Source organism: Ochotona princeps, chromosome 2 (assembly GCF_030435755.1).
Source record: "Ochotona princeps isolate mOchPri1 chromosome 2, mOchPri1.hap1, whole genome shotgun sequence".
In the NCBI taxonomy this organism is placed as follows: domain Eukaryota; kingdom Metazoa; phylum Chordata; class Mammalia; order Lagomorpha; family Ochotonidae; genus Ochotona; species Ochotona princeps.
In genome coordinates this window covers 162,840,825-162,860,154 of record NC_080833.1, presented here as the reverse complement: position 1 = coordinate 162,860,154, position 19,330 = coordinate 162,840,825, and the positions used below count along the sequence as shown (strand labels likewise).

General features: G+C 42.8%; 1 protein-coding gene and 1 pseudogene across 1 annotated transcript in view; one reads left to right on the top strand and one right to left on the bottom strand.

The window, feature by feature from the left end:
* Positions 1–19,330, top strand: part of ASTN1 (astrotactin 1) — a 303,431-nt gene that overhangs the window by 87,218 nt on the left and 196,883 nt on the right. Inside the window, exon 2 of the mRNA XM_004596275.2 lies at positions 19,030–19,217. Within this exon, the coding sequence (XP_004596332.2) occupies positions 19,030–19,217 (188 nt within the window). The remainder of the gene's footprint in view (positions 1–19,029; positions 19,218–19,330) is intronic.
* LOC118760394 (U6 spliceosomal RNA) lies at positions 4,138–4,237 on the bottom strand (annotated as a pseudogene).

Here is a 19,330-nt window from a genome sequence, read left to right as displayed (position 1 = left end):
GACCTGCTGGGTCCAACGTAGGAAATCTTGCATATCTCATTGCTCAATCTGTAGTAAAACCAACACAAAACAGACAAAGCAAATAATCACTGGTAGTCTTGACACCGGTATGATCTTCAGTCATGATCATGACTTTTTGACCATGAGACACAATTTGTCATGGGTAAAATCTATACTGTGGAAGCTAGTCAGGCATTTTTTTGCCTAGAAGATATTTAGTAACCAGTGTGATGTTTCTGAATAGAACTTCATGGTTTTGAGGGTCAGTAAGATTTTCTTCAAAAATGTGACCTTTGATACCATCAGTTGCTGACTTTCACAAGGCATTTTGTTTCTGGGGTTTGATGAAGCATTATCATAGAAGGAGACTTGGCTTGAGATTCTTTATATGGATTTCTTGTGAGCTAATGCTTTCTGTGACCTTGGGGAAAATACTTAACCCTGAACTTTTATTATATCTTAAATAGGAGTGAAGCATTTGTACCAGTGCAAAGATTGGGCATCTGTAAAATGAAGGCAAGATGAATCCCTAAGTTCCTTGGCAGTAATTGTGATCTCATGTTTTATGGTAACTGGGGTATCAGACTTGATCTGTGGTACCCTGATGAGATCTGATGGAGCAGCAAAAAGAAGCAGAACAGAGGCAACTGTCGAAGGCCCAGACCACAAAGAACAATAGGAAAATGGGGCTAAATCTTTTCCTTAAACACATGATCATTTTTCTTTGCAAATAGAGTCCAAAATAAACAGATTGTTGAATGGGAGAATTGTCCTCAATCTACAGAGGCTAAGTTTCTTTAAAATGGAAACTTTTTAACATTTAATTTTATTTATTTAGAGACAAGGAGAGAGAGAAACAGTGAGTGTTTGCCCACTGATTTATTCTGTAAGTGCCCACAATAGCTGTGATTGGTCCAGAACAAGGCAGGAACTAAGAACTCAGTCCCCCATGGATGGCAGGTTCCCATGCACTTGAGCCGTCATCTGCTGCCTTCCAAGGTATGCGTCAACAGGAGGCAGAGGTCAGGTGTGCAGCCAGGAGTCCCACGCAGACATTCCGACATGGGATAGAGGCGTTCTTTTCTGGGAGGTATCTTAACAGCCAGAGAACACCTACTCCTTGAAGGCATTTTAATAATGATTCAGAATTACTGATTGTGTAAGCTGAGATCTAATTTTCCGCAGTACTTGTTTCTGTAGTTGGCCCACCCCCAACGCCATGTTTCTGCTGGAACCCAAGAAAGATAGCAACTCCCTCATGCAGGGTCTGTCGTTGTCTGCAGTAGGAACACTCTCTCAGACAGCCAATCTACTCCTCCCTTGGTTTATAACAGGTCCAACCTTTATGCACCTAATATGATTTAGCCCTGGTTTCATTTCCTGAATCTTTGTGATGCTCTTTCTTCCTGGATCTCGTCTTCAGTGCTGCCAGTTTCTTTGTCCCTGCAGGTGCAGACAAATTAGCATAAAGAATAAGTTGTAAAATTGGAGAACAGCAAATTTGATTTCAAAAGCCATTTCAGATTGAGGTCCATTTGGTGGCATTAGAAGCAAAACTAATAAACAAACCAGATTTTTTCCTACTCAAATTGATTTTTTTTTACATGATGGTATCCCTTTAGAAGCGGAATATTTTATCAAATTCTGATTTTAGCTGTCATGTACAGTGTTTTTTTTTCTGCTTCCTTTTTCATTGTTACTGACTGTTATGTGGGCTGGCAAAGGAAACTCTTTTATTTTATAATGATAAAGAAAGTGTTGCTTTCCAGCTTCATTTGCTGCCTGTGCCTTTATGACCTTGTAGACGTGGCCGACTTGGATTTGACATTCATGCTCCCATGACTTCCATTCTGTAAATGGAAAAAAAAAGTTTGAAGGAGACATCAGATCTGTGCCTATACTTTGATAAAAAACAACACACTGGGGAAGAAGTTGGGGATCTGGTTTAACCTTAATTGTCTCGAAAGATTTTTTTGTGGTTGCTTTCATACAGATGATATATATTTCCTGGCTGATTTTCTTTCCAACTGCCAGAGGACCTCATTTATAAACTCAGAGAAGACCAACTTAACCCAGAGGGGCTAGAATAGAGAATTCTCTAAGATGCCTGACCAGCTGAAGGGTGTGCTCCTTGTAGGACACATTTTCTCTGATTACAAGGCGCAGTGACTCAATTTAGTTATGTGTGGGCAGGGATCCTCCTTGGGATGCATGTGTTTCAAATCGGAAGAAAGACAGAGGAGCTATGCACCTGCCACACCACCAGGCAAGTGGCCATGGAGCTAGGACAGCTGGGGCTGCCTGGCCACTGTCCTGGGGCTCCATGGCCGCTGTCCAGGGGCTCCATGGCCAGGCGTGGAGGCTCCCTGTGTTGTCCTTTGTTGAAGTGTCTTATCTTCTTCCACACATATGGGCCTTTTCTTTTGCCTGTCCTCTTGTCTGGCATTTCCATCTGTACCCCATTTCTTTTCTCTGCCCCAGAGCTTTTGTTTACTCATATTTTTTTTCCATTTCCTCATCTCTGTAGCTTGAAGTGACCCTTACGGCCCAGACTCCCCATCTGTGCACTTACCATGCACATCTGAGCTTGGATTCTGCTGAGTCAGGACTGATTTGCTGCATAGCCCCTGGTTCAAATTCCTGACAGTGAGAATCTGGTTAGCTCCTATGTATGTGCTGAGCCATTTCTTGGGTGACTTTTAAGTCAGCACATGCCCTGCTCTTGGGAGAGGCCTCAGAAACCCAGGCTGTCCAAGCAGGAGGTGTCTTCTGCTGCAAAGAGCCGTGGGCAGACACTGGGCATGAGACATCTGTGTATTGATCACCTGTCTTTTCCCAAACCTTGCTAATGGCATTCTCAGCCTGAAATTGTCTGAAAAGGCGATGAGGAATGGTTGAAAATTCATTTCTAGAAACCAAAATTCTTTCAAGGTCAAAGATGGAGACATTAAAGATGGTCACCACCATGGAGTGAGGTTAGATGCATTTTTTTCCCAGAAGGGTCCAGGGGGACACAGGGACATAGGGCTCCGCAGTGTCACCACCATGGAGTGAGGTTACATGGACTTGTCCCCATAAGGGTCCAGGGGGACACAGGGCCAGGTGGACACAGGGACACAGGGCTCCGCAGTGTCAGCACCGTAGACTTGCAACCCCCTCAAGGTAGTGTCACTTCTAGCAAAGTGAACTTGCTGGACAGAAATCTTCTGTCACTTGTATTAACACAGATCCATTATTAACATGACAAATTTGCACACCTGTAGACATAATTGCTTCAATTTTCTTATGTCACTGATAGGTTTATGACTTGCCTCAATTCCAGTAAAATTGAAGCAATCTAGATTGTGCAAAAAAGTCTCCCTCCAATCAATCTCGTGAGCACATCCAGCTCCCAGCCGATGACAGGCTCTTGTTCCAGACGGGGCAATTAAAGAAGCAGAGCCAGCTACTTTTGAAAGCTCCTGTTGTCTATAGCACCGTCCTACGAATGCCAGATGCAAAGTCTTTCTTTTTCCTCTCCTGCTCTGTCATACCTGGGGCATCTTTCCCTTCCATTTATCCCAGAGCTGGGGCCTTCCAGGCTTCTATTGTTTCTTTGAGGATGCTAGATGAGGTGAGCTGTTTCTTTTGCGTATTAGGGAACCCTCACCTGAGATCCAAGGGTTTCCCTAGGATGAGAAAAGCCATAGTTCTATCAGCGCCTCCCCCGCCCCCGTCCAGGTTCAGTTTTTCATGAAAAGGCAAGGTAAAATACAACCATACCATACTTCCCTTGGACAGCTGACCAAATGTCTATTGAAAAAAACAACCCAGCTACTGCTTCTTTTGGGATGAGCAGCAGTTTTTCAATATAAAACAAATATTTTTGAATACAGCAAGGATTCAGAAACATTTAAAAATTACTGAGTGGGGTCCAGTGCAGTAGCCTAGTGGTTAAAGTCTTCACCTTACATGCAGTGAGATCCCACATGAGCACCAGTTCTGATCTTGGCAGCCCCACTTCCCATCCAGCTCCCTGTTTGTGGCCTGGAAAAGCAGTTGAGGACGGCCCAAAGCTTTGGGACCATGCACCTGCATGGGAGATCTGGAGGAGGTTCCTGACTCCTGGCTTCAGATCGGCTCAGCCGTGGCCATTGCAGCCATTTGGGGAGTGAATCACTGCGTGTCATCCTTGTGCAGGGGCCATGCTAATCTTCTCTGTATCATTCCAATTTTAGTATATGTGCTGCTGAAGCGAGTATGGGGAATGAATCATTGGATGGAAGAGTTTCCTCTCTGCCTCTCCTCCTCTCTGTATATCCAACTTTGCAATAAAAAAATAAAATAAATCTTCAAAAAAATTACTGAGTGAATGTGTATAAGACAATAAATGGTACACAGAGAATAATAGGTCAGGGGCTGGTGTGATGAGTCAACTGGCTAATCCGCTGCCTGCAAGTGCAGGTGCCACATAGGAGCATAGGTTCTTGCTCTGGCTGCTCCACTTCCCATCTCGCTCCCTACTAACAGCCCGGGAGAGTGTAGGAGATGGCCCAGGGCCATGGGATCTTGCATCCAGGTAGAAGACTCGGAAGAGGCTCCGGGCTCCTGGCTTCATATCAGCTCAGTTCCAGCTATTGCCGCTGTTTGAGGAATGAGCCAGTGGGTGGAAGAACATTTTTTTCTCTGTAAAGAATTTTTAAGTTTTCAAAAGAAATTAACAGATTAAAATATATGTTTGTGTAATCATTAGGGGCTTAAGAGATCCTTGAAATATATTAAGAAAAGATGGCAGTCAGAAAGTCACATGTTTATAGAGGGGAGATCTGAGAAAAATAATGGGTGAAATTGTTATTTTGCTTCTTAAAGATTTTGTGAAATTCCAACAAGCATGTTACTTCAATTTGAGTCATAAGGAGACCCAAAATCAAGTAACAAAAGTAGTATTTGTTAAGTTACTGATGCTGCGAACAGTGTATCTGTGTCTCCTACGTGATTTGAGAGCTGGAGTTGGGGAAGGACTCAGCGCATCTAGTTCAATCTTTTATCAGAAGCCTCTGTTTTATGGCAGGTTTCTGCCACTCGTTAAGCTGATGAAAGCGGAGTCGATCCGTAACTACTTCATCTATCATTGAGCTGCCATGGGTGAAGGGAGGGGATGGCATGGGGGTGGGCACATGGTAACAGTGAGAGCCATAAAATAAAATCAAACCCACATGGCCAGTGTTCACATACTGACCAAGGAAATCTACTTAGACCATACAGAGTTTTTGACAGCTCCTACCTTTAAAGTACTTTTTTCTTGGAATTTTCATTTTGTTTACTGATTGAGAAGACTCTTTGGAACACTTGGGTTTGGGTTCTGGCTCTGCCCCTGATTCTAGCTTCCGAGGCACATACAGCTGGGAGACAGCCGGAGCTGGCTTAAGTGTCGGCACCCCTTCCACGGGCACTGGAGTCCTGTGTCCATGCATACCCTGTGGGTGTTTGGGGAATCTCTGTGTGTGTCTATGTGTGCATGCAAATAAACATGCTCTAGAACATAGTAAATGTTGAGCTTTCACCAGATTCGTTGAGTAGGAAGCTTTCATTAAATTGACCACACTGAACTGTTTGTACTGACCAGTAAAGTTGATGGAGACACATTGTAAGACAATCCCAAGAATCTTTGCTAGGGCACAGAAAAGAAGATAATTTTATGTGATTAAGGCAATACACTCTTAGATAGAAAATGCTCGCTACTGTTATAAAATACAAGGATCTTTTAAACCATTAATGATTCCGGCAAATAACCTGGAGCTCATTAAAGCCACTCTGTGAAAGCATCAACATATTATGCTGCCCTGGCTAAAACAGGGACATGAGCTGTCGTTATGAAGGACATGGAAACTAACAATAGTCTACACTGAATGTGGAATTCTATTGATTTTTTTTTTAAATTAGGAATAAAATAAATGATTCTTGTCAGTTCATTTAATGATAATATTAGTAATAGCTCTATGTCATTTTTCTCAGCATTTCTGTGTGTTTCCACTTTAATGGCCCTATGACACAGATATTTATGTTATTTCCATTTGGGAAAAATAGAGAGATTCAGATATGGAGGTTTCCTGGATGCAGAGTGTAAGCTTTTTTTCTTTTTTCCAGATTTTGGTTTTCCAATCTTGGAATCATTTCTGTTTCTACAAGGCTCCACTAGTCAGTCCGCTTCTGGACGTGCATACGATGAGCCAGAACAAGTGCACAGGAAAGTAGCCACGCTGTCCAACAGGAAGAGATGTGCTTCTAGGAAGGCAAAATAAAAATGCTGAGACAACATAGATGTATCTAAATAGGAAACAAAGAAATGTGGATGAGTTTCCTGATACATGGAAAAAATGAGGAAAGGAATCTGATGGCCATTTATTGCTCAGCCGTCTATGACCCTGTCCACCATCAACTGCTGTGACAGGAAGCACCATTTGAAACCCAAGAAGGGGAGTTTAGGGAAGTGAAAGGAATTTGCAATGTATCTCCCCCAATAGATATTAGTCATATGGCATTCATTTCCCCAAGTGTGGTACACTCAGAAAACGTCAGATGCTGTAAGACAAAAATATAGTGGATCTATTTTTGCTAAGAAGCAGAGGTTGCCCTCAGTTTTGAGGTCAATGCCAGGGTAAACCAATGTTGTCTGGCAGAGTTGCTGCCTTGGCTTTGGTTACGGAATGAGGAGTGATGGAGACACCGATCATGCTGTCCAACTGTCCCTACGCTCCTGCCTTTCTGTTCTGGCCTTAGCTGGTGACCCACTAATCACAGTCACGATTGTTGTGTTCAGGGCCTAGTTTATTTCTAAAGCTTACAGCTGTGTTCATCAAGAGTCTGTTCTTCCACATCAGAGGCAGGAAACATAGCAACTTTTTTGTTTCAGTTTTGCAAAACCTCACAGCAGTGTAATGACCAGTGCAGTGAAGAGACAGAAGCAAGGCAGGAGCAAGGACCGCTGCCCGCCAGCAATGAGTGCAGGATAACTCAGAGACTTCACCTTGTCCTGAAATACACACTTCTTGTAGAATGCACAGTTTGTTTCCTCTGGTGTGTGCTATGATGAGTGAGAGCCTTAGAACTAACTTAGAAAATAGAAAAAAGGATCATAATGAAGAAAAATTCCTATAGATTTATAATCTTCCCCACTGAGCAGCCATGTACTTTAGGCATCGGATCAGCTTGTTCTCTTTTAATATTGTGAACCCAGCAGGGCCTAGATGGCTGGGTCAATATTTCCATGGGGAGAGTTAGGAGGTCATTTTGAGGTCCTGAGCACTTTCAGAATTAACCTACTAAAACGGAGTTCAAGGTGGTATCAAGAGTCTGCAGATCAATGAATGGAAACAAGGACTGAACCTACCTGCAATTCCAGGGGAGCCTGTCACTGGGAACTCACATCAGATGATCATCTGATTTGTACATTCACAAGAATTAGTTAATAACTCAATTTCAGAGTCCTGTAAGTTCAGACTCTTCAAATTCCTGATAGTATTTACTATGCACAGTTCTATATGTCTAATTCATCCAGCTGAAATATAAGGAGAGTGGTTCACAATTTCTCGGTGTAAATAAGCATTGCTTTGGTAGATAGCATGGTGGTGGAAAGAGCTTTGTGTCAGGAGTCAGACAGGTGGATTTGAGCTTTGGAACTTCCCTCTCATTAGATTTAGCCTTTTGGCCCCTCACTTGCCATTTGGTCTTCTAATTTCTAGTTCTACAAAAATGACCACCTAGGTCTGTGAGTTAAAGGGAAGCCATGTTTTAAAAAAAAAGACCCTTTCAAGTAGAAACATGGAGACAATGACAATGTGTTTCTTTTTCACATGCCTAAGTGTTTGTGGAATTTCTCCACTTTATCAGGCAGCCAAGATTGTTACCACATTCCATATTCACTTTGAAGGAACTCCAGGTGCAGCTTCCCCCAGTGTGGCAATGCAGATCACTGAAAGATAAAAATGAAATCAGAGGATTTCAGGGTCTGGACCACTTTGGAGATAACTCGACCCCTCTGCTGTAGGTGGCAGTGCTTGAGAGAAGATTTTACAGAAACAGACAGTCCTCAAAGCTGTGAGTACTTGGTTGTCAGGGTCAGCTGTCAGCTCTGGCTTTTGTGCGGAAGACTGGGAAGCTTCTTTCACCCAGGTGAAGTTGAGCATGGAAGAGTCCACATGAGCTCCTCTTAGTGCTGGTTGTGCATAGCTCAGTCTATGCAGAAGGACTCGGCTTGTTAAGAAAGGCCCTGCTTCTTCTTTGCTCTTGGCACAGAATCGCTTCTCCCACCTGCTCTAAGAGGATCTGTCTATTTAACCTTGTATCTTGCTAAGTGCTTTCAAGTTCACTAGGGGTGGACTTGCATGAACACGCTGGAATGACAGGTGCAGCAGGCTCTTCCCCTGGGAAAACCCATATTAGCCAAATCTCCAAGATAGTAAATGTAGACTTTTATCAGAGACATCTGAATGTTCAGTTAGATAACAAACTCTTATGAAAATGTTCAAATATGACTTGGCCCAAATTCCTCAGATGCAATGGCACTGATTCCTGGATTAAGAGTTCCTAGAGTTAGGAAGAGTTTTAAGGTTCCATCTACTTCATACTCTGAAGGATTATTGTTTAACTGTGGGATGTAGGTGAGGGATACTGCTAATGATGGCAACAACACCAGATTAATAGTGATGATGATCGTATTGCTGCTCGTTAGCTTTCATTAAATGCCAGATAACTGCTGAGTGCTTTGCTGTATTGTGTGCAGGCTGAAACTCTCCAAGTGAGGTGGATGAAAGCTGAGGTAGTGAGAAGTGCCAATGACTTTGAAACCAGGATACGGGATTGGGCATCGTACTGAATTCTAGTATTTGCTAACTGGATGAAGTGAGCTTAGTCTCCTGAAGCTCAACCTCCTTGTATGTAAAATGTAGGTAGAAATGCTTACATTACCGGGGCCCTAAGCACTGAAGTAGCTCGCAAATGTTGGAAGAGATTCATAGCAGGACCGACACATAACAGGAACATCATTACCTGCTCAGTTCAGTCACGGGCAACAAGAATAGAAAGATAAATAGATGGAAACTAATTGGAAATGGAGATGAACCAAGACAGTTTAGGGCAAACAATAGACCGTTCTCCTTTTGTAAGTCATTTGTAAGAGATGTCATGATCAGTTTCTTTTCTTATCCATTTTGTAGCACAAGAATCATAGAGGGGTACTCACTGAAAGAGGTTGAGGTCAGAGAATTATAGCAATTACTAAACTCTTTGTTAGTGAAAGACTGAGAATATGAGAGAGAGAGAGAGAGAGAGAGAGAGAGGAGTCAGAATCAACAGAGCTCACACAGCATCTAGTAGGTAGGTTCCCCCTAACACCCTCCAACATTAGTGCAGCTTCCTCAAACCTAGGCATCCACACTGCTTCCAAAATCACACTGAAACATGGTAGCCCAGAGGTCTCCCAGAGTTCACATCAAAATTCAAAACACGGAGCCTCAGATTTCAAAATGACTTGTTCTCATGACAATGTGCGAAATGATCTATAAATACATATTTTAACATGACAAGAATAAATATTATTGCACATCTTACTTGATGTCAGATTTTGTTAAGCAAGCGTTGCTATCTCAATTTGCAAAGGTCAGTCGGGTGGCAGCGGAGAATAGAACTAGATGTACGTTTAAAAAACCCTTTTACCAGTACAGCTGCAGCTCAAATAACCCCCTGCTTTTTTTTTTTCAAAGAGCTCTGGGCTTTTTAGCCCCTTTCGAATGCGACTTTAATGAGTATCATGTGGATAAACTCTTTGCAGCGGGTTGAAAAGATCCAGAAAAACAAGGTGGTAGGAACAAGCAAACCATTTTGGATAAAATCACAAGCAATTTGAATGCCTCCTCATCTCTCTGGTTGTGTCAGAACCTTTTGGCTGCATTTTCCCCCCACAGGAATGTTTTCATCTCCATGGCTAGGTAAATAGAATGTTCGTGTACTTGCTTGATTGCTATTCATGCCAGCAGAGTAGCGTGGAGTGACCTACTTCCAGCCACATCCATAGAAAGCTTCACTGCTTTCCATCAAGGCTGATTCAAAAAGCCACCCTCTGCTTCCTGTGGCTCCCATCCCCAGCGGCCCCCAGAGGCCACAGGCTGTGGGCTATGCAAGATCCTTGTTTCCTTTCTCTTATCTCCTCTGCTTTGTGCGTTGATTCATTTTAGTCCATCTTGGCTTCTTCTGCAAAAGGAGTGGATGTGTGGGCAGCATTAAAGGAAGTTAGCATTCCAGTTTTTTAGAGTGTGATTCTATAAAAGGATGCTGGTGGGGCTGCTGAAAAGCTAACTTGGGGTGCTTTCTCAAGTAGGCTATGTTTATCCGCAGGATTGATCAAAGGTGAATAAATAGCACATCAGAAATACTTTGGAGGTATCTCTAAGTGGACAACGCTTTCTTCTTGGAGATCCTTGGTTGACAATTAAATAGGTTACTCTCCTGAGTTTTGATAGGGCCGTTCCTTACTCTGTAGATTGATGGGCTGGGTTGAGCTGGAAATATTTCAAATTTTGGTCGGAGAGTTTTATTTGCCAAATACCGGCAGAGTCTTTTATCTTGTTGCCATGTAGATCTGTCGTCAGCCTGCTCTCGATGCAAGTGCCATAACCAGTTTTGTGTCATTGAGTAAATGTCTCACAGCAGGAGAGCACCTAGAAACCTTTCAGTTGCATCATTTGAAAATAAAAAAGTAAGCTCCAGAGAGAGAAAACAGCAGGCTTCCCCTGCAGGCTCCCTATCCAGGAGTCTAACCTGCTGTGTCCTTGCTCAACCCAGGATTGTGGGTGCTTTGAGATTCTGTTTTTTACCTCAATGGGCAAATACCACCTCTCAGGGGAAATAGAAATTCAACTGTTCTTTACATCATCACAAATGGAAATTTCTCAAATTTCAGCAAGTCAGGAAGGTTCCAGTTACTTAAAGAAAGCATCTCCTTTGCTTCAGGATAGTGAGAGATTTTGACAATTGTAAGCTATTTTCTCTAAAGTTTTCCATTCTTGTAGTTCTGTGGTCATTGCTCTAGCCTGTCTGGAGGCAAAGGAAGGAGAATGAGAGTAAAAAGCAGCTCCTGGCAGACAGTGAGTCGAATACAGGAACCACAAATAAGAGTCCCCTTCCAAATCAGCTGTGAGTATCTTCATTAAGATGCCGTACTGTCCTTATCATACTGCCTGATGCATCCATGATCCGCCCCCCCCACCAATTTTGTTGTTCACTTAGCCAGGCACATACTTCAGGAAAACCGTTGGTGTTACTGGCATCTGTGCTGGTTGAACTCAGGCATGGCAGGGTGTCTCATTCTCTGCAGCTGTCACTCTAGGGTGTGGGATTGCATCATTTCAAAACTCCACACCGGATGATTGCTATGGTGAGAGATGTAAAGGCCTGGCCAGTTGAACCCAAGGACTATCGTTCCTATGACCATTTTTTCATTCTTGATTTTTTTCTCTGCAACTTTCCCCTCTGTCTTTTTGTTGTTGTTGTTGGTTTGTTTGTCCCTCATTTTTCTTCACAGATGGCTAGGACATTAATGTGCTACTGTCATTATGTTTATGAAACAAGTTGGGGCTTTTACTGGCTGCTGTTCCAAGATCATTAAAGACTTGGGTCACGTTTGATACCAGGATGAAGATCTGCAGGATAATTAGTGATCCCCTACTGTCATTAACCCCTGACATCAGTCCGTTGTTTTCTTACAAAGGTGTTAAAAGTTAATACTAGTGGTAATAATTTCAGTCAGAAGTCTATAATGAAACAAACAAGGGAAACTACATCTACCACCATTATATTCCAAAGTCTGATGTTACAGGGTGGGGAAAGTAAAAAAAAAAATAACTGAAGAAAAGAAGTAGTTCTATCACAGGCCTTATGATTAATATCTGATGGTCAAGACGCATTAGTTAGTCTTAAATGGTCAGCTTACCATTACTGAAGTTCTGAACTTAATCTTCATTTCACAGAGAAATTTGGAATGCTCATCTAAGATATCATAGGATGGAAGCATGGCCAAATTTTAATCATACAGATGTCCCATTTTCATTGCAATTTTTCATAAAGTACCTAAAGCTATTTCTATTAATACTTTAATAAAATAAAATAAAATAAAATAAAATAACACAACCAGACAAGAATATTTATATATGGACCCACTGGTTCTCTAAAATAAGGAACATTTTCCTATGAGTGAGAGAGAATTTTTATCTGCTAATCCAATTCCCAAATAACTGAAATGGCCAGGATTGGGTGGGGCTGAAGCCAGGAGGTAAGAATATCATCCAACTCATTCGTGTGTTTGGACAGAACCAAATTGCTTGAGCCATCACAGCTGCCTCCCAAACTCTGATTTAGCAAGATGCTAGAATAATGGACTAGATCCAGGAATCAAACCCACACACTGTAATAATATGATACATGGGCATCTTAAGCCCTTGGCCAAATGGTTACATTCACAGAATTGCATCCTACTTTTCCTCTAATTGATCTTTGATTTTTAAAATCTGCACTTGGGCACTGCCCTCTTCCCCCTCAGCAATCGTATTAGATGTGGTCCTAAGTCCAGCAGCAAGTATGAAAGTCCTAACCTAAGTAAGATCTTTCAAACTGCCAGCAACGGCCATCAGGGAGTAGCATCCTGAACACGGAGGGAATACCAGGTCCCAGTTCACTGAGTGCCCTTAGTACAAGGTGCCAAAAAGTTACTGCTCTCTCCAATGTGACCTCAACAACCACAACAATCTCATGACTGCTCAGCTCTATTCAGTTTGAAACTATGTTGGCTAGGAGGAAAGAGGACCCTGGAATGCCAGGGCTTTTCTGAGCCACTCTGTGCAATTTAGGAAACTAGAGGATCTTTGAGAATTTCCCCAATTTGAGTTCATATTTTTGCCCTCTTCAAGCACTTTGACAATTAATCTTGCCCTTAATGTTGATGCTGACATGATGTATTTTCTTAGCAGTTTAACTCAGGGATTGGCAAAGTAAAAGCCCAAAGAAGGAGGAAAAAATGGGGGAGGTGAAGTAGGGTAAGATACTAAAGGTAGTGCATAAATTTCTATATGAAAGTTTGGGTATCCTAAGCTAACCCCACACAGAGATGACAAGCTTATAGCTCATAGCGAACGTTAGAACAGTGACTAAAGCTAATTTAAAAGTAATTCCATGTCACTCTCTTTCCCTCTGCCTTTCCCCTTCCCAGATCATTCCCTACTGTGACTTGTCCTGTCCAAAGGCCCACCATTCCAGCCCTTTATTGCATGAAGTGTGAAAAAAAATTTTTTTGAAACCACAAACCACATACTGTACCTACTGCCTAGAGTCTTTCTTACCATCCTGAAGTCCAGTATGAAGATGACCCTGGATCTGAAAGACTCTATTCATATCTAAAATGTTCTACTGTGCTCACATGGAAAGAAGTATGGTGAGCAGGTTCCATTCGGCAGGAGACTCTGCAGTGTTTGGGTCTTTGAACGTATCCTGTCTAAAGTGGCGCTATAAGGTACAACCTCTTGGACTTCAAATCATGGCATGTAAAAGTTACAAAATAATCTTGTAGTCCACTTAAGACCAATCCCTGTTCACAAACGAAACCACAAAGCAAGACAGTTTGTTCAGGATACTCAGATCACACCCAAACCTCCTGAGTCCCAGTTCACTATATAAGTTCCTGCTGAGTCTAGGGTCAGAACCGCAGTGAGACCATATTAGGGTCTGTTTTATCTGCCATTCTCCTTTTGGGTCTCTCTGCTCATTGTAAATCATGCCTAAGTTCACTCCTCTGCTTAATAGGCCTCTGGTGAATTTCTATTAATTCTGAACTCCTTAAACTAGTATTCGCAATGTTCACAGTTGACACCCGTCTGCATAGTTAGCCTAGGCCTTCCCTAATGTTTCTTCATGTCCTCCCCCCATCCACCGACAGTTTAACCAGACCTCCTGTGGGTCTGAAAGCTGGCATTATCCTTCTGTTCCTTTGCACAGACTGTTCTCATCGTCTGGAATCGCCTCCCCAACATTTTCCCCATTTTATTCCTTCCTATCAGGTACACCCAGCCAAGTTCCACCCTCTCCCTCAGCATAGCTGCTCCTGTTCAGTGGACTAGTTCACAGCCGTGTCTTAGGGTTGGGAGTAGATTCAGGGCACTGTGGAAATAGGGAGCATGAGGCATAGTTGCTGAATGAGGCAAGCATAATGTTCTGCAAAACAGTCTATTGCACTTCAGAATAAATGCTACTTTGGTTTCTGTGGATTCCAGCACTTCCAGAATTTTGAGAGGTGCTGAGTAATGTAAAGTTTGTGCAAATGAAAAAAACCAAAGCTTTACACTTCTGGATGTCTCAGTTCTTCAGCAGGTGATGGCATCAGAGCCCTTGCCACCCGAGGTTCCTTGAGATGGCTGTAGGAACCTGTTGGCACTTGTTTTGTTCAGATCATTATGTAGAGAAGACTTGTTTTGTTTAGTTTTCTGTCTGAGCCTCACTGACGATGCTCTGGTGTCTTGGACTGGAATAACTGTTTTATTTCCTCTCAGATATTTGCTCCTTGGGAGTCTTAGGGCAGGCTTGCATGGGTAAAAACATTTCTGAGCACCTCATCTTCTTGACACATTCTGCTGACATCCAGAACAAGCAAGCATGTTGGTGCTCCAAGCACTGGTCTCCGTCCTCTCGGTGAGGCAATCCGTGAGACATTTACTGTTCCCAGTATGGTTTGTCACTGGCAGATTTTTCACGATTAGTTTCAAACTAAAAATAATGAGTACCCTCTTTGCCTCACCTTTTGCCTTTTCTGGTGAGCTCCATCAAGACAGAATCACGATGTTACCATCCATAGGGATAGGTATGAGTAAGCCAGGGAGGGATTCAAGGTGTGGGTCTGAAGGCCAAATTCAGAGATTCTGGGCTAGTTCTCAAGGGGTACTTTGACAACATCCCCCACTGCATTTATTCTTTCCTTGGTAACATCACTTCTGGGAACCTGGAGTAAAATAGTCTCCCCATCAAGTGCTTTTGATTATTGCTGAGTTGGAGTTTCTTTGTTGAAAGTGCTGGCAGCAAGTAAAGATAGAGAACTATAGAAATTTTTCGTCTTTTGGTTCATTTCTCAAATGGTCGCAAGAGCCAGGTCTGGGTCAGCCTTTGGTCAGAAGCCAGGAACTCCATGATGGTCTCTCACATGGAAGATAGGGATAAAGCATTTAGGCCATCTGCTATTGCCTTCTCAAATGCATTTGTGGCGAGCTGGATCAGATATGGAGCAGTGAGGATTTAAACTGTTGTTCTGAAACTGGAGCTGGTGATGCCAACTGAAGTCCAATCAATATGCTACAATGCCAGTGGGACTTTTTGAGTGAATGAAAATGCTTTGGCACTTGACAGTAGTGATGGCTGCACAACTTCGTAAAGATATTAAAAACAACTGAATTGTATCCTTTGGAACAGTGGGCTTTATTTATTTTGTGTTGATTTACTCCAACTTTATTTACTTTTTAAAAAAGGCATTCATTTATTGGAAAGCCAGTGCCACACACTCACAAAGAAAGAGAGAAGGAGAGGGGGACAGAGAGGGGTCATTTAGCTGCTGGTTCACTCCCCAAATGATCACAACTAATAGAGAATGTTTAGCTAACACTAGGAGTCAGGATCTTCTTCTGCGTCTCCCACATGGGTGATGGAGGCCCAGGCACTCAAGCATCATCTATTGCTTTCTTGGGGCCATTTAGCAGGGGGTTGTATCAGAAACACAGCATCTAGGACATGACCTGTTATCCATATGGGATGCCAACATTGCAGGTGGCAGCTTAATTCACCATGCAAGGTGCTGGCACCAATATCTCAATTTAGAAAAAGTTATGTTAAGAATGTCAAAACTTTGTTCAAAAACCTAAGGCATTGTAGCATAAGCCTTCTTAAAGACCAGATGGGCATTTTTGTTCACTTCCATTCTCAGTGCATGCTCTGAGGTCATGCGGTCCAGAAGGTGTGTTTAGTGTGGAGATTTAAGATTTCATCCATTTCAGTCGCTGTTGTGTGTCAGATTGAGATGATCTTGGTCTTTGTTTTTATTTATCACTGCTTCCACAGTTAAAACAAAGTCAATGAACCTGGCCTTCCTGGTAGGGATCACCTAGGGAATGAAAATCCAGTTTGTTGAGAGATATGGAGAATATGGGTTGCCAGAACCTTCTGCAAAGTTCCAGGAAGAGTGACTGGCCTCGAGAGTTGTGTGGAATAGATAGAGAGAGGCCTCAGGGGGAGTAAGGGTGGAAGACTGGAGATGTGTTCTGGGTGGTTCTCTGTTAGGAGTGGGGAGCAAAGTGACTGTTATGCCTGAGAGGAGGAGTGACAGGATGCAGGCTTGCAGATGTTTTCAGTGGTGTCTTTTTTGCACTTTAATGCAAAATTATTTACTGCGGCTGGAGCAATAAGTGCTCTTGGAACTTGTGCTTGTTAGATGTGTTCTGAAGAGTCATCTGTCCACACACCTCCCAGGCACGCCTAAGAGCTTCCAACCACCACACTGGCTTCTGAGTCCGGAGTATATTCAGAACCATGGACAGCAACAAGATACAGGAGGCCTCTGGGTAAGGAGGGAGAGGGGCTTGGATAAAAGTGAGTTCTGATGATTTTGTCTTTGCCATTTCCTCATCTTCCTCACATTATTTTTTTTAAGAATTATTTTATTTTTATTGGAAAGACAGATTTACAGAGAGAGGAGAGACAAAGAGAAAGATCTTCTGTCTACCGGTTTACTCCCCAAGTAGCTGCAACAGCCAGACCTGAGCTGATCTGAAACCAGAGACATGAGGTTCTTTTCTTTCCCTTATTTCTAAAGATTTGTTTTTTTATTGGAAAATCAGATATACAAAAAGGAGGAGAGTCAGAAAGGAAGATCTTCCTTCCAGTGATTCACTCCCCATGCGGCCACAATGGCCAGAGCTGAGCCGATTCGAATCCAGGAGACAAGAGCCTCTTCCTAATCTCCCATGCAGGTTCAGGGTTATAAGGCTTTGGGACGATCCTTCATTGCTTTCTCAGGCCACAAGGAGGAAGCTGAATGGGAAGCAAGGTTGCTGGGATTAGAACTGGTGCCCATATGGGATCCTGGTGCGTGCAAAGAGAGGACATTAGCTACTAGTCTACAGCACCAGACTCATAGAGTCATGAGTTTCTTCCAGGTCTCCCAAGCAGGTGCAAGATCCAAAGGCTTTTGGCCATCCTCAACTGCTTTCTCAGGCTAAAAGCTAGATGGGAAGTGGAGTGTCCAGCGGTACAAACTGGTACCCATATGTGACCCTGACACATGCAAGGCGAGCATTTAGCCATTAGACTATGACATTGGGTCTACCTTCTTCACACACTTGAGTTAACTCTTCTCCATGGCTAAGGGGTCCATGAGGAAATGACAGGGAAATTGTCATTGATTTTTAGGGACAGGTTAATGGCTTGACATCTAAACAAAGGTTCCTAACCTACCTACTCTGAGGGGCTCAACCCAGAATTTCCCTTCTTCTTCTCTTTCTTGTTCTCCTTTTAGTGCCTTTAGTTCTTGCTTCAATATTCTCACCCTTCTAGGCTCAATGCTACTATTATCTTCTCGGAGGAAGCAAGGTTCCTCCTCTCTGGTATCCCTCTCCAGGCAAGGGTAATAATCCCTTTTGTGTTCCCGCAAAACACTGCTGTGCACCTGCTGTGTTACTTGCTACATTCTCTGGTGGTGGGTTGCTTTGGAGAGCTTGGTGAGGTCCTGATTAGAGTAAAGCTTAACATGGTGCCTGGTGCCTAATCTATGTCCCCTGTTGAATATAGGGGTGGGTCAATGGACAGCATCATCTGCTCACTCCCACAATGAGCAAAAGATATTTATAAACTCTATAAATACTTAAAATCACTTTCCTCATAATGGTTGCAATTGTTGAGACTCCATGCCAAATGTGAGTGTTAATTTTTTTTATATCTCTAGAATTTTCTTTGGTCAAAGGTAATAAATTTTGAGAGAAGGCATGTTTTTAAAAATGCAGTTTTACAAAGTCATGATTTGTGGATGGTATTCAAAAGAATTCTTGTTCCCTAGTGTGGCATATTCTTAAGGAAAAGACAGCCTGGGGACCAAATGTAGTTCAAAAAAGATAGATTGATTATTTTTCTCTATTCTGGGGTATCTCCAGGCTTCAAAACAACTGTGCTTATGAGCATAAGAGAGGTACACAGTGCATTTCTGCAACATTCACGGTGCACCTATTACAGTGTAAATGGATTAGGAGGTTTTGGGTATTTTGCCAATTCATTGATGAGAGTTTAGCGCCTTGATCTAGATCCCTGAGCAGCAAGTAAGTGTGTCTGTACAAAAAGACTCAATTCCTCACTACACTCTTCATGTTTTATCACCTCTACTTGGAAAAACAGAAAAGAAAATTAGAGGGAATTGCAATATTACCTATCACATCAAGTTATCAAGCATATCTGGCAGACTTTGCTGTGAATGGTAGAGGTTAACAGAGCAACATGTTGGCCCCGGTTACTCTGCTGTAACCTCCCAGAACGGTTCCATAAATGCCAGTTCTGTGCACAGTAATTATCAACTGTCTCCTTGGGAGATTCACTGGTGTGTCTAGGAGTAATTGCTGGGGAACTCACACTTTCAAATTTACAAGAGACAAACAACCCTACATTTACCTCAGGGGGTTATCAGGTATTTAAACTGTGCTGTGTAACGGATGCTATTGATCATAGAAATAGAGAAAGGGAACTCGAATTTTCACCTTGGTGTTTTTCTCTATGGGTGAGAACCTGACTCTAGAGTTATGGTGGAAAAATATGGAGGATCATTCTCCTCTTCCCAGGATCTCTTCACTTCCCAGATATTTGGAATAGCAGGCAGTATGACCTAACTCTGCTGGGAGCCCTTTGTTGTCTTCTGATGAGAGTGGTTAGAAAGAAGATGGAAAACTTGGCAAATCCTCACCTGTGACTTGGCTGTGTTTCCTCTAGAGATCTCGGGGAACACGGAGGACATCCCGTTGGTGCGCTGGAGGCAGCAGTGGCTGGAGAATGGCACGTTGCTTTTCCACATCCATCACCAAGATGGTGCTCCAAGCCTTCCGGGACAAGATCCTACTGAAGAACCCCAGCATGAGTCAGCAGAAGAGGAGCTGAGGATTCTCCACATTTCAGTCATGGTAAGAGCATCATGACTTGGTCTTCAGCTGTTAGTTAATGCTACCTTGGCATTAACAGTCTGGGCTGAGTGTTTGTATGTTGGTTAAGGCAGTGCGATTTTCACATTGCACGT